The sequence below is a fragment of the Anomalospiza imberbis genome, chromosome 6 (assembly GCF_031753505.1).
Source record: "Anomalospiza imberbis isolate Cuckoo-Finch-1a 21T00152 chromosome 6, ASM3175350v1, whole genome shotgun sequence".
Lineage (NCBI taxonomy): Eukaryota > Metazoa > Chordata > Aves > Passeriformes > Viduidae > Anomalospiza > Anomalospiza imberbis.
The window spans coordinates 60,668,026-60,681,292 of NC_089686.1; the positions used below are offsets into that span (position 1 = coordinate 60,668,026).

Below are 13,267 nucleotides of genomic sequence, written 5' to 3' on the forward strand. Positions count from 1 at the left end.
CAAAAGGTGAGAAGTGTTGATTAGCAAGTTTACCATGCTGCTTTCAGGGGCTTTAGATTGCAGACCTGAGACATCTCCATCTCAGGAGATTGCAGGGTTTATGGATCAAGCAACACATGACTAAGTCCCTAATAAATCCAAGGGAGAAGACATGACACCAATGGATAACTGCACATCACAGAGAACAGAAAGAAAATGCTGCTCAGCTGTAACATCTGGCACCTCCAGTGGCCATGGGTGTGTTCATCCTGTACATCACACACTGGATACCCAAAGTGGGACTACAACCACGAGCTGGTCGGCTCTTGCTCATCCACTCGTGTGCTGGCTCACAGAAAACAGCAGCTAAGGGGGAATGTCCAAACCCTGAGCTATCCTGGAACAGCAATCCTTGACTGAGAACTCTCCCAGCCCACAAGTGTACCTGCAAACTGCACAGAATTCACAGAATCACAGAATCCCTGGGTTGGAAAAGACCTTCAAGATCATTGAATCCAACCCAGCCCCAACACCTCAACCAAACCTTGGCTCCCAGTGCCACATCCAGGGATGGTGGCTCCACACGTCCCCAGGCAGGTCATTCCAGAACTTTATCACTCTTTCCATGAAAAACTTTTTCCTAACATCCAACCTAAATTTCCCTTGGTGCAGCTCTTGGTGCCCTCTCATTCTCTCAGTGCTGCCTGGAGAGAGAGCCCAACCCCACCTGAGCACAGCCTCCTTTCAGGGAGTTGTAGAGAGTGATGAGGTCAGCTCTGAGTCTCCTTTTCTCCAGGCTGAACACCCCAGATCCTCCCTGCTCCAGCTGGAGAGTCAGGAGGCAGCCTGGGTGAGGCAGTCACTGAGCAGCTCCTCCCCAAACTCGGGGAATGTTTTGCTCTCAAATATTCAAACGCTCGGCAGATATTGTGGGTGCATCACAGAGACTTCAGAAATCCACCCAAGACTCAGCTCCCACAGCCAGATCCTCAAATGTTCACACGTGGGCCACACAAACCTGTCTTTCCCAGAAAAAGTGCCTTAGCAAAGATTACTAAAGATCTCAAAACTTTAAATACTGAGCAATCAGGTTGTTTTGAGAACAGCAGGTGCTGCTTTGGATGCAGGGTGAAGTGGATTTCTCCAGTGCAATACTCACATCCTCCCACTGAAAAGTGGCAAACTGGTTGGTTATCTTTGATTTCTGCTTTTGCTTTTCAGCAAGACTCAAGCAGACACACTGCTCAAAGATTACTGGCTTAATAAAGGTTTTTTTGATTAGTTTATGAGAAAAAAAGTAAGTCCATTTAGCAACTGTTTTGTAAAGATGAACTTAAGAACACCAGAGTGAATTCTTGAGTAATTTTTGCTATAACAGACTTCAAACAGGAAAAAAAGTAGAGGAAGAGCTCATAGACTGCTTTTATAAGCTAAAACCAGGTTTTTCAAACCTTAAATACCTGAAATGAGGCATTTAAAATGAACTCCTTTCAGCAAGTGCTACCAGCTGTTTTCTGAAAGTCAAGCAGCCTATGATTGGCGTAAGTTGGCAGCCAAATTCCCTTTATTTATTTATGCATTTATGGACATCAATAAAAAGCTTTAATTATTCTACACTATACAATTATTGCTCACTTTCTTCAGAAGGAAGGAGGAAACAGAACAGTTAATTCAGTCATATTATTCATTCTGAAGGGGGCTAATATGGTGTCAATGTTAAGCTGGCCAGAAACACCACTTTAACTCCAATAAATAATGTTTTCCTTCTAGTCGACAGCATCATTTGATATTTCAAAAGCCATTGGTTTTCAACATGCAATGAAAAACTTTAAATTATAGTATGTGTGATACAGAATCCTTTGAAAACCCTAGGAAATATAACTGAGAAAAAGCAAATACAAAAAATATCAAAATCATGTAACTAAAACAACTGTGAGAAAGAGAGCAATAAAGATGGCATGACCAAAACCTAACTTTACTTGACTTTGGGCACTGTAGTCCTCACCCATTTTGCTTATGATAATCTCTTTTTTGCACAATTCTCTTGGCCAGAATTATAAGAATAAAATGTACTCTGGAATTTAGTTACAAATAATACCCCATAATTTAGCCTAAGCAAAAAGAAGTATTTGCACAACAATTATAGAACATTTTTCTTCAGCTACAGTACTTTGCAGTGTATGTTTATTTTTTTCCTCCTGTCTCTTCTTGGCACTTTCATGAAGTCTTTCAGACTAAGAATAATGACTAGCTTACTCTCAATAAAAATAATTTAAAAACCCATGTTCCTGTCTGTTAACAGCTCAATAAAGGGTAATATTTTTTGTGAACCAGTAAAATAAATAGATCAGAAAAATGGTATGAAACAACTTCTATAGAGGTGAAAAATTTAAAGAAACTATAAATGTGTGGTTTCCTTACAGATTTACTTTCATCCAAAACCATTAATCTTTTCAAAAGACTGGAAACGTTAACACTCAGTCTTGAATTTCCAGAGTTAAAACAAAACATTGGAAATTTAAGTGTGTTACTAGTCATGGCAAATGTTTGGCAGCATTGGTCTGTTTCCCTACAAAATGCCATTTTAACCCTTTACAAGTATGAGGTGGGGCTACCTTCCAGTTTCCTGGTTCAGAGAGTACTTTGAGTCACTTCCTACCCAAAGATCGTAACTAAAACCATAACAAACAGCACTGAGACAAGGAGATCCAGATGGATGCACATCTTGGACATGGAAAATCCTCCTCTGGTCCCTTGCACTAAGAGCCCTGAACTTCAGGGCATGGCAATAAGGTTCAGGTACAATGCAGACCTGTGGGTGAGAAAATGTGACTTCCTCTCAGCTTTCATTTTTATTTTCCTGTCTCTGCAGAGCTACAGAAAAACCCGAGATGTGTTTTACCATGTAACAGCCTGACTGGATTTGTTGCTCTTTGTAAAATGAGAACACAATACAATGACAAAATATCCTCATTTTATTAGAACTTGTGATATTTTAAAGAGAATTATCCTGCTGAGAACTACCACAAATATGGGGCTTAACTCTTTTTGCTTCTTAAAGACTCACCATCAATATCTTTCTAACTCATGCCCACAGACCTTTGTCTAAAACCTAGTGAATAATGCAATAGTGAATAATATAATAGTGAATACATAATAATGATAATATAATCCTTTATAGAGATTTGCAGAGAAAGAGCCTTTTAATCTTTATCAACCAACATTTTTACAAAAGATGTCCTTATTCTACCTGTCTCCTAATAGTTAGAAAGTGGGAATATGTCAGCTGCTTTACTTGTCTGGCAAATACAGGAGAAGTTGACCCACTTATTTACAGACTGAGCAGGCCAAACCCTTTGATACTGCAACACTGACCCTTAGCACAGATCCTGAGAATGAGCAGCCCATTACAGCATGCACAAGTGACCTCCCAGTGCAGGTCATTCCAGAACTTCCTCACTCTTGCCATGAAAAACTTTTTCCTAACATCTAACCTAAATTTCCCTTGGGGCAGCTCTTGGTGCCCTTGGTGGTGCATGTTCTTCCCTTGCAACAACACGTGGCATGAATGTTTCTAAACACCAGAATTATTTGTTTAAATAAGTTCTGCTAAATAGGCTCTGTTTGCTAACAAGGAACTGCAGTTGCACTGTATTACAAGGGTTAAAGTTTTGAAAAATTGAAGGGAACTCTCACATTACAGTGTTATACAACCCATAAGACAAAATTAATCATTAAATAAATTTCAGGATATTACAAATCTTCCTATGAAACCTAATATCTTCCTGTATTTGCCTACAGACAAATAATTAATAATTTAATTTACATAAATCAGCAGTATACAACAAGAAGGTGATTTTTTTAAATTAAATTCTTCCACATGTGCACAGGATATGTGTTCTGAAGTTCCATATACTGTATAAAATTGATCACTTGATTTCAGTCCAGTGTACCATTAAATTTCAGAGGGTTTTTCTTTTCAACTAGGAGCTCTCCAAGTATTGTTTCATCTCAAGTTATTATAATTTAAAAATACTCTCCCAAAACTTTAGCTAAATTGTACTGTCACAATTTAAAACACGTATATTTATTCAAAATTGTTTGAAAGAATGTAATACATTTTTGACAGGCAGTCTTTTACAATATTGAAATCAAATCCTTGATTTCATCAAACCCTTCATATTCTGTGCCTTATTCCTGGAAGGCTCATGCCAAAATGATTTAGTTTGATTTTCTTTAACAATGGTAGGTTGGCTTGACAGCATCTGACAAAACAATTCAGTGAAGTACACCATAGCAGGTAAAGAGAACCTGAACTGGCTACTAGGTGAAATAATGCAAAATGGAGTTGGTATTATGACAGAGTTAGTTCTGCAGGAGAATCTGTTCCTGCAGTATTACTAATTTTAGATGAAGAAAATGTTACAGTATTATAATTATTGTCTTTTGAACTAGTTTTAAATAACCCAGTGGTGATTGTAATGGGGGAAATGGACAGGAAAACATCAGTGCAAAAAACCTGGTTTCGCTGGTATGAGTTTCAGCTGAGTTTTATTCCAATGTTTTACCTCTCTCTGCTGGAAAGTTCAGTTTTATATGCAGAGCTCCCTGCACTGGAGCCCCCCAGCTGGAGTGGAACACCCAGCACCAGAGTTTGCCAGGTATGATGCATCTGCTCAGGGCTTCCCATGCAAGCCCCAGAGGTATTTGTGTTCTCAAACACATGGGGGGTGAGCAAACTGAAGAAATACACTTTCTGAAACACTTTAGGAAAGTTCTGTCTCATCCCTGAACCAGGAGCACCTGGGAAGGTTCATCCCTGCCTCAGGCCCTGGGCAGACAGGCAGACACAATGCTGGCTTGGTAAAAGCAGGTTTCATTTGGGTATCAAAAGGCCCTAACTGAGGCTCCAGCCTAGCAAGGACTCCTGTGACAATTTTGAAAATCTCAAAATACAGAGTTTTGTGTATGTATGAGGGTATATAGATCAGTAGGGCAACATGTATGTTGTAGCATATGTTGGCTTATTTTCCTTATTTTACTGAATGGTTGCTATAGAACTGCCAGTTTACCTAAATTTATAATTAACCAGTGTTTTGCCTTTTGTCAGCTCCCAGGCTTGCTGATTCTTTTTGTTAACAGTAGCCAAAACCAGTTCATTAATTCAACTGCATTGATTTACAAATTTACTCAACTTTAGAAACATCTGAGGAATATAATCAACATGAGGGTCAGCCATTAATGAAGACTGCCTCAAATTCTCTTGGGAGTAGCTAAAAGAAGTGATGCTCTCATTGCCATTTTCTAGTTCCCACTTCAACTGAGAGGTTGGTATGGCATGGATTTTAAATATATACTGATTTAATATATACTGTATTTAAATACATACTGATCCCATATGTGCTGCTGACAGGGTTCACTTATTCCTCCTCAAGAAATAGCCTAAGCTCCTGTTTTTATACCTGCTCCTGATGAAAAATTACTCAGGGAATGTTTACAGGAGCACAGTTCTGGCACTCAGTGATGCTGCCAGCTCCTGAGCCCCTTAGGACCAAACCTGTGTGATGGTTTTACTGAAGCACTGCAGACATCAGCTCTGACTTGTTTTTGGTAAATAACCCCTGACAGTGGCCACTTGCACCTCCCTTTTGCAAAGAAGAAGTTTACCACAGTGTAGTCTGTCTAAGAAAAGCAATCAAAAGAGAGACACTCAAAGGAAGACAAAAAAAGTCAGAAACACCCAGATTTCATGTGGAGGCTACCTAAGCCATAGTTCCTGTTTTAAATGGCCAAAATCACCACCTTAAAGAGTTTTAAGTCATCTTCCAAATACCAGTGCTGGACACACAGACACAAGGAATACCTGGAGTTGCAATTATTTCTTATTTTGGCAATCATTAATTTTCTCACTGCTAGATAAAGACAGGACATTACTCGAATGCTTTTGGAATCATGTGTTTATTTTTAATTCTGTGTAGGCTCAGTTGCTGGTTTTGGTGGTTATGTTTCCTTCCAAAGACAGGACCTTTTACTCTGGCAATTACCATGGGGAAAAGGAAATACAGAGTGCTCCACAGTGCCATACTGCATCTGCCCTGCTCTGAGAAACCAGCCACAGGACTCTGATTCCTTCCCCTCCTGTTAGGAAACACCTCTCAGGAAAGAAACTCCTGAACTTGTACCTTAAGCTCTGCAAACTTGTTTTTTGCTGTGTGGCAATCTTTTAAATCGTATATGACATATGGCTTCAAACTGAGCTGGCTTCTAAAGATTTTTGTTGTGGGCTGCACAGGTGGTGTAGCCATTTAAAAGAAAATATTGGCTGCTGTGACTTGTGTTTTGATTTAAAAAAATGCATTTGCACAACAACTATTCATTAGACAAACTATAATATAAAAACCTGTTTGAAAAAGCTTTGTCTCTATACTTCTAATTGACAGTTACTCGAAGACTTATAAATTAAGAAAAACTAGGGAATTTAAAAAACCACCCTCACAAACGTTCCTATTTACAAGCATTTTTCTGAATGTATCAGGAGTTTTAACTTCAAATAGATAATTTCAGAGGTCTGTGTTGTCCAGACAATAACAAAGGGAGTTAATCAAATATGAACCTTCTCCAACTGTCTTGTCAAACCAGGTAATGATGTCCTGCCAGCCAAACTCAGAGGGAGCATGTGAAACAAATACAAAAGTAAACAGGCCCTAAGCTGCCCAAGGGAAAGTCAGCAAGATGGCAATTTCAATCATTTGGAATAATACTAAAGCAGCCTTAGGCTTTTCTCAGAATGGAAACATGTCACTGTTACTGCAATATTTGAACAAATCAGACTGCAAAAGAAAGGAACACTTATGTAATCACAGCTGTGGAACAGCGCTTTACTCGATGGTGAGGTGGAAAATAATTAAGGGAAAATGTCCTTTTGGTGAGTAACTATAAATCTACCTAAATAAGAAAGATAAACAATGTTTCCTTAGAAATTTGGAGCAGCGAAAAAAAACAAATTTAAGCAGAGATTCCTTAAGTCTTGACACAGGAGGCTTTGGAACAACAAAGATAAAGTTCCGTCAGATAAAACTACGAACGTAATGGTCCTACCAAATTTCTCAAATGTTGATAAAAGTTACACTCAGAGCTACAAAGAAAGCAAAAAAGCACTTCAAGAACAACTCCGCTGAACGGCCGCATTTAGGACGAACGGGCTGTCATATCATTTAACTGAGAAATCAAAAAATATTTCAAATATTTGGGGAACTTACCTAATCAGTAAACGTTCAGTATGTGTCTAGTCATGTAGCCATCTTTTAGTCAATCATCAGAAAATCAAAGGCAAATTGGCATGACTCAACCCAAACTTTAATACCGCATGATTGTGTCGTGTAAGCTTGTTTTGTGCGAGGGCTGCTGTGGTTTTAGCAGAGAGATTAACGACCGGACCTAAGCTGGCCTCCAAACCTTGCCCTGCTGATGCCTCAAGCCCTTTGAAGTCTGACCATCATACCTGGCAAAACAACAGTGGGAACTAGGCTGGTGTCAGATCTAATCAAGTTTCCTGCCTCAGCATAGCTAACTATGGGGTACACTAATTGGCCCAATTGCGGATTATACCTTTTGCTACAGATTCGAGACAATAATTTAGTCAAATGATGGTTTTTATCTCCTTCTAATTAAGATTCCAAAGTGGGAAGAAATAGGATTAGACAGGCTAACTTCAAAATTGTGTCCTTTAAAGTGGCATGCACATAAGATAGATCTCTGATTACACTGCATATAGGAGAATATTGCTAGTGACTAACGTGTGAAGATTTGGGAAAGCTTGAAATAGCTACTGCACCTTTTAGAGAAACATGCAAGTTTTCCTGGAAAGGTTCCTCTTCATAATTTATAAATGGACAGTGAGCACTCATAAATATTCATTAAAAAAATTTTCATCCTGAATTAAAAAAAATATAATTCTTTAGAAGACATTTCAGTCGATCTCATTTTGATGAAGAAGACACGAGGAAAACTGAAACAGTTAAAAGATTCCTTAAAAGGCTATAAGGAGGCAGAGTTTCTCCCACAAAACTGCAATCTAATAAAATAGATTTGACATGTAAGGCTTTTCACCTATGAGGGCCAAACTATAAGGAATTATTTAACTGGTGAGCAATCCAGAGTTGAGAAAATCCATGTCCCATGCTCTTATTTTAAACTCTAAAAAAGGAATGGTCTGCTGATGAAAACCCTTTTTGTAGAAATTTCACCATAATTCCCAGGTTCTGTGTTTCTAACTTCTCTTATGCAATTTGATTTTAAAGCAGCATTTCAAGTAGAGGTCAGTATTTTTATCCTAAATTGTGTATATAAGTATGTAGAATCTTGCCAGAAGCTGTAAGGTACTCAATATGCATTTTCATTTCATATTTAAGCCACATACTGGAGAAGCCCTAAACTCAGTTGCACTCTGTATAAGGCATACACAGCGCTTGCAATGCACACTGTTGTGCTGCTTTTTGCTTCTGCCCCCAGAACCAGCGCTGACTGACTGCTGACACATCACATTCTAACTGCAGAAACCCATTTTAGAAGACCTTATTCACATCCTTTCCTCATTCAGTTTTTCCCTTGCTCCCATTTTTTTACTGCTCCAGCCAGCACTGCTGTAGTCTGCTTTCCCTAACAGTATGAGGAAGAAAAACATATGTATTATAGATTAGTGAGACGTGTACAGGAAGATCACAGTAGGACAGTGATCTAACATGTTCAAAAAGGGATAGTTTGTGTCAGTTCAGCTTACAGAAAGCATACCTCTAACAAAACCTGAAGTTATCCAAAAGGGGCTGCAGCTGAGCAGCAAGGGGAGAGATTATACAAGTGGGTCATCTACGCATGTCTGGGGCAACAGGTTGTTTCAAGAGTTGTACTTCACTCCTGTTTCCAGTGTCCCATGGCTAATTCAATTCTTTTTACAGAGCCTCCTGCTAAGGGTTTTCTTTCCTTCCAAATTACATTACAGATTAGAATCTCAAATTTGTCTGGAAGAAAAAATTGTATTCTGAGACAGGACTCAGTGATGAGAAACCACCCAAACGTCCTGATTCACAGCTATAATAAATGAGAATTTACTTGGCTGTGAAGTGAGGGCGCACGCTTCTCTACGCCTCTGAAAACAGAGAGAATGTTTGTATATCAAAACCAAACACAGACTACCAAGGTTTTGTCCCTACTGTACCTCTCAAAAGCAGTTGTTCAAATGCTTTAATACCTCACAATGCCTGGTTTCACTCACTGCATTCTCTGCAAAGTGACAAACCTTCTAAGGGAATTGTCTTGGGGAAGAAAGCCCTCCTCCATGTATTTGCCTTTAAGTGGCTTCTGAAGAGGATACCTCTAGTTGAGAAACTTCTAGCACTCACGCAGAGATGACCTGCATGAAGAACTGGCTGCCTGATTAACTATTAACTACTCTCAATAGGATTAGATAATTAAAGACATTGATGACCATTAATTAGGAGGAGGGCACCTTAATTTGTCACTTGATAGGGCCCTTTCAGTGATTTATAGGTTAGGGCTACTTGCAATTGTGAAGGGGAGGGGGCAGTGAAGAGAGAGAACCCTTAAGTTACCTTATCAAGTGGCCAGCTAAAAAGGGCAGAGGGTCAAATAAGGGCCAAAGTGGTCACTTAAGGGTGAAGTCCCAAACACCAAAGCAGTGCCAAGCCACATTGACCAGCATTTGGTGATGGAGTAAAAAATATGCTAATTTATTGGTGGCAATTCTCTCTTTTTATGGTTTCAAGCAGTTAAGACAAGTGGCCTGCTTAAGAGCTTTTCATTTGAAAAGAGATTAAACAAAATGGTTTGTCAGGGATGCTTGGCTGTTTTATGTCTTTGTTAAAAAAAAAAAAAAAAAAAATTTGCTCAGACTGTACCGATGACTATTGCATCACCCTGAAAGCCATCTTCCATCTCTAAGCACTACTTGGTTAATAAATACATCAGCTCTAATTGCTTAATAGTGCTATGTTCATTTGCTCTTTAGCAAGATTAAAATGAAATACATCTTTTGTATTACTGCCTTCTATCAGGACTGTCTGCATAAAGGTCACAGAAAAAAGTTTAAATTTAGTAGGAAATTTACTTAAGGACATTAGTGTAAATGATACTGTGTTTAAAATGACATAAAAGAGCGAAAGGTGATTTCAGTAATGCAAAGAAAATGGTTTCTGAATACTGATAAGGACACTTATCCCCCATACCACACACAATTTTAGGCAACATTATACATTAAAATCCCTCTGCTGGGGTAATAACATGTAGCTACTTTCCCACCCACTAACACAAGTAAGAGCAAGTCATTAACATTTAATTAAATATGCTCCTGACATCCTTAGAAACATGTCATGCTTTGTTATTGAAGGTTGTGGCCTAATTTCTATGTACGTTTTAAACCAAAATAAAGTATTTATAGCAGACCGATTTAGTGCAGCAAATGAGACATTTTTAATTAGGAGGCATATTACAGTATTTTATAAACCCCTTCCGAACAGCAAAGCCAGGACGAAATGAATTTCCATCCTCTGATGCATATTTTATGTATTTCAACAAAACGAAACATAAGAGATGGGATTAGCTCCACCTTTTGGGTTCTAAATAGTGAAACAACGTTTCTCTTACCTCGATGGTGAACTGCTTCCTTTTTAATCTAAAAGCAAGGTCCTTCGTGTCTGACACATCACAGATCAAGCTATTAAGCCGAGGAATCTGATGTACGTGAACCAAACCTTGTGGAAAGAAAGAGTAAAGGAGGGGAAAAAGAAATTAAGAAAACGCTGTCATCCAGATGCATAAATTAGAGTCTTACAGCAGAATTCTGTATATTTACACACACTCATCCTCCCCTTTTTAAACTGGAGCTTACTACCAGGAGCAATGAAGCAAGCGGCGCGATTATGCTCAAGTAATCAAGCAGAATAAGATAAACAGAAATCCTTGTGCGAGGAAAACTAATTGCACTTTGGTACAGGAGTACAGATGTAAAGAGCCATCTTAATACTTGTCAAAACTACAGCCGGTTTGTGTGTGATTTTCTCTTGTATTTACAGTAAGCAAATATGGCTATCACCTTGCACGCTGCCCACGGCACCACGGAGTGATCTTTATTTTATTAAATGCACCAGTAAGCAGCCAGCAAAACAAGGCTTATGGGTTACTGATAACCACTGAAGCTCTAATGAGAACTCCTTCCTTCCCTGCCCTGAAAACCACTTGGAAAAAAAATGTTTCTGGGGAATCCCGGTTTAGGTGACGCTTTTTAATAATTTTTAACCCCCGTGCCACCCCAGAAGAAATCCGTTTTCCTCCTGCAGGAGGCTTCTGTAGCCGTTCAGATGTTTTTAACAGTACAAGGTGCACTGCAAGCTCTGCGTTCTGTCAGCTGCAACTCAAGCTGATTTTTTCTGACAAGGACGCTGGATGGTTTTTGTGCAGCCCAATACAGTCTCTGAACAACCTAAGGGCGATTTTCTACATCTGAAAACCAGGAAAATTCTACAGGGCTTCTCAATTACTGGCCTATATTTGCTATTCATAAAGCCAGCATCTAAATGGAAATACTGAACATTCAGAGAAGGTATCTGACTTCAAAACGGCAGCAGTGAGAAAATCCCCAAACATTAAACCCTTTATTTAAAATAAGGCAAGTACTTTTTCAGGCATTTATTTATTTCTTTTAAAGGAAGTTTCCTAAAATTGAAATACTTTAGAAAGCAACATTTTTATGGGCACGAATTACAAAAATTCTCAATATTAGAAAAGTGTTATTACAGTTTTAAACCTTCAATCCTTGTCTCCTGTCCAGTGAACTAGAAGAACTATTTGTTAGGTTTTTGAGTACAAAATCTAATTATTACATATAACACAGCAGGTATAACACAGGGTTGCTTATATACAGTATCCCAAAAATTTTTATTTAGGGGCCATCTATAGAATTCTTTTGTTATTTTGTGGCTTTTCAAACATTTCAATTTGCAGGCAGCTTAATAAAATTATTAAGGAGGATTCATTAAATAATGCGATAATGTAATCAAACTTCTCCAGATGTCAAAATCTTTCATCATCTGCAGTAAATAAATACCTTAAAATACTTTCTTAGGCAAAAAGAATCCACAAAGTTAAAACCATTAGAAATACCTCTTTTCAGACTGACAAATTAAGGCTGTGCAAATCTCAAAAGCTATGTATATTGGCACATAATTTGTATTAAATAGCACCAGAAATGACTTTTAGCATACATTTTAGAGGAAACCAGGAAATAACTGCTAAAACACACATTGTCTTAAAGGATGTCTTCAGTAATGAAAAAAGGAGTATTAAATTGACAGAATTATGTTAGCATAAACAAAGGCCATATCACGATTATACAGTTGGAAAAATAATTAGGCAAATTATTCCAGCTTTTGTTCACGGTTTCTTTTTCATTCACCTTTTTTTTCAGATAATGAAATGTGCACTACTTTCACAGTCAGAAAGATTTTTCTCTGATTTATTAATTACAGCTTGCATACACACAGTGGTGTCTCAACACCATCTTTGCTTTTTTTTCTGTGCACTCCATACATTCTGCTGGGGGAAACACTGCCACTGTCATGTGTTTACAGCAGATTTCAGATAAGCAGTTTACTTTCAGCTAAAGGTTTCCATGGAACTACTGTAATATCACAATAATAAGAGCTGTAATTTATGCACAGTCTGAGCCCTGCTCTGGATCAGCTAAAACTGTTATTCACTGCTTTGGCTGTGCACAACTTCTAATATAATTTTTAAAATTTACACAGTTCTGCTTCAACAGCTGACAAAAATCTTTGGGAAACAAAATGCCAGATTAAGCACCATTACCCATTTTGAAGATAAAACACTTGAAAGGCTTTTTTGAGTGTTTCTCAAAAGTGACTTTTTACCAAAATCAGTTTCGTATTTCACATGCCACATGCACCCACATTCATTTCCTTAAATGTGCAAGCACTGTAACCTACAGCTGACAAAACAGAGCATTATTTTTTTAGACAAAGTCTACCCAGCCCATAATTCAGCAGTTTATTCACCTCGCTACAATATATGTTTTCCCGTGTTCTCAATTTAAAACTTGGCAGATCAGAAAGCATTGATTTCATGACAAGTTCAGCTCGCTGGTCAGATGATTGCCAAGCCTGCCCTGCATGTGAATTCCCCAAAGCCTGCCTGGTGAGATGTACATCTGATTGAGCCCTGCCCCAGTAATGCAGCTTGACAACATGCAAGGAGTTGC

The 13,267-nt window shown here is 38.4% G+C and overlaps 1 protein-coding gene across 3 annotated transcripts in view; it reads right to left on the minus strand.

Annotated features, from left to right (window-relative positions):
* The window catches only part of ELP4 (elongator acetyltransferase complex subunit 4), a 130,947-nt gene that overhangs the window by 62,058 nt on the left and 55,622 nt on the right, over window positions 1-13,267 (minus strand). For all 3 annotated transcript variants that reach the window (XM_068194807.1, XM_068194809.1, XM_068194808.1), the window contains exon 9: window positions 10,639-10,745. In XM_068194807.1, the coding sequence (XP_068050908.1) occupies window positions 10,639-10,745 (107 nt within the window). The remainder of the gene's footprint in view (window positions 1-10,638; window positions 10,746-13,267) is intronic.